We start from the raw sequence: 2,500 nt of genomic DNA on the forward strand, positions 1-2,500 counted from the left end.
CCTGATGGTGATGATGGTCAATCAGCAGCTCAGATTTTCCTCTGTGATTTTCAGCTGAACTTGGGCCAAGATTCTCACCAACCTGCAACAGAAATCCCACAGCCTGATCTAGAACGCTGCCAGTCAGCACCCATCTCTCCCTCTGACCTGGGTATGACACACACACACACATATGCAGACACACACACACACACACTTACTTTTTCTCCCCTTCTCTCACTCTCTCTCTCTCTCTCACTCCCTCACTCCCTCACTCACCCACTCACACACACACACACACACACACACACACACACACACACTAAGCATAGTTCTCTCTCTTTTTCCTCTCTCTCAGAATTTGCAGACCTGGTGAGCATCCATAAGACCTTGTCGTTTAGCCAGCGTGGTCCGGAGCAGCAGTCCTCTTCCTCCGTCTCGTCAGGCAGTAGCTCCGAGACCCGGCAGAACGGCGACGTCCGGTCCGTGCAGAGCAAGAGGAGGAGCCTGATGGACTTCAGCTTCATCAAGGTCCTGGGAAAGGGCAGCTTTGGCAAGGTGAGTGGCAGGCCTCTGATTGGTCCGCTGGCTTGCACTGCTGGTTGATTGGTCTGCTGTAAGGGTGTTTTAGCCCTGGTCAAGCGTCCAGTCCCATTCTTGGCTGACTGCTCTGTAGATGAATGCCTGGCTGATTTGTCAGGCTGGCGTCGCTGTGCCAACACATCATTGTGCCAAGTTTGACATCAGTGTGCCAAGAGTGCCCTTTCTTCTGCCCTTCTGCTGTACCCATTTACTGGTTTTCTTTGCTCAGTAATGCTCTTAGAGAATCACTCAAGAATAAGGCCGTAGGCGCTCTTAATCCGACTCATCTGTAATCCTCACAATTAAAAGCTTCCTGTTCGTAGTCACAGGCCTTACCCTAACTAACTCCACTCTACACCAACTCCTGTGTGTTTTTTCTCAAGCATTATTCTGTTCCAGATCTACTAGCCCTGCCTTGGCCCAAACGCTTCCCTCTGCTCCCTCTCAGCTGACTGTTCCCCCCCCCCCCCGCAGGTGATGCTGGCCGAGCTCAAGGGTACGGATGAGGTTTACGCGGTGAAGGTCCTGAAGAAGGACGTGATCCTGCAGGACGACGACGTGGACTGCACCCTGACCGAGAAGCGCATCCTCGCTCTGGCCAGGAAGCACCCCTACCTGACCCAGCTCTTCTGCTGCTTCCAGACCAAGGTGAGATGGGCTGCATCCCTCTGCCACTATAATCAGAAGACCATGCCAGGTTATGAACCTGATCAGTTTCAATTACAGTGTGTAATACATCAGAATCAGAATCAGAATCGTGTTTGTTGGCCAGGTAAGTTTACACATACAAGGAATTTGACTCCGGGTTTAGTGGCTCTCAATGACTATAAATGGTGTATAATAAGGATATCGTTACAAAACATTGCATGTGTGTATGCTTTGTATGTCTTATATTGTCAATAAATGTACAGCACAGGGGATGAGGTTTCATGTTTTGCCCTCATTTTGCCCAGCAGGGGGTGCACTCTTACTGGCTGAGCCCACACTCAGGGGAAATCCTTGTAAAATGCAGCTTGTGCTTACAAACAAAAATGTACTTTCTAACTGACGACCTACGTCTCATATTCACAGAGCAATGTGTAAATGACAGAAATTGAAGAAAACCAAGGCTGTTCTGCTCTGTTCATTCTTGTTGATGTTAAGACAGCTAGGGGCAGACGGAATAGCACGTGGGAGGAATGTGTTGAACATGAAGGGGTCCTCCCCACATGGAACACACGGTGAATCAGGAGAAGACAAATGATTCTTTCCAAGCGTAGCAGGACTTTCCACTTCATCACTGACACTGAGCACTATCATGCTTGTCTATCACGCTGCTGTGTTAGAGCGACAGTTTACTATATATACAGCGCAGGGGGCATGTTTGTGTGTGTGTGTGTGTGTAATTTCATGCAGGGCTCTCCTTGTAGGATCTACACGTCCATGTCTGTTTCTGAAGGCTACACCGCCACTGTGCTGAAAAGGCTAATCATTGTTTGTGCACTAGTGTAATAGCAATTGTTTTATGAGTTCATTCAATATTTGAGGCTGAAGTCCTCAAACTGCCTGATTTATAACGACAGTTGAGTTTCTGACATCTCTGACCATATTTTAGGGTATGCACATATGTTGAAATGAAGAAGGAGAAGGAAGCTGATGCTGGCCTCCAAATATTTGTGTCAGCAAATACACTCATGTACGACCCACATAAACAGACAGCGCAGCAGGTCCTCAGCTCCTGGCTCAAACCTTATTCAGCTCCTGGCTCAAACCTTATTACATATGCATATATATATATATATATATATATATATATAAAAATATATACATACAAGTTCAAACAAGTTCAAAGTACTTTATTGTCATTGTCACAAAAACAACGAGACAGACGAGGCAGCATGAGACAGCTAAAAAACTTAAGTTGCTGTGCATATTAACTGCCACAGCTAAATTATGCATA

General features: G+C 46.8%; 1 protein-coding gene across 1 annotated transcript in view; it reads left to right on the forward strand.

The window, feature by feature from the left end:
- The window catches only part of LOC105904120 (protein kinase C epsilon type-like), a 22,075-nt gene that overhangs the window by 15,777 nt on the left and 3,798 nt on the right, over positions 1–2,500 (forward strand). Inside the window, exons 8-10 of the mRNA XM_031582624.2 lie at positions 55–151; positions 338–537; positions 1,036–1,209. Coding sequence (XP_031438484.1) covers positions 55–151; positions 338–537; positions 1,036–1,209 — 471 coding nt within the window. The remainder of the gene's footprint in view (positions 1–54; positions 152–337; positions 538–1,035; positions 1,210–2,500) is intronic.

The sequence above is a fragment of the Clupea harengus genome, chromosome 16 (assembly GCF_900700415.2).
Source record: "Clupea harengus chromosome 16, Ch_v2.0.2, whole genome shotgun sequence".
Taxonomy (NCBI): Eukaryota; Metazoa; Chordata; class Actinopteri; order Clupeiformes; family Clupeidae; genus Clupea; species Clupea harengus.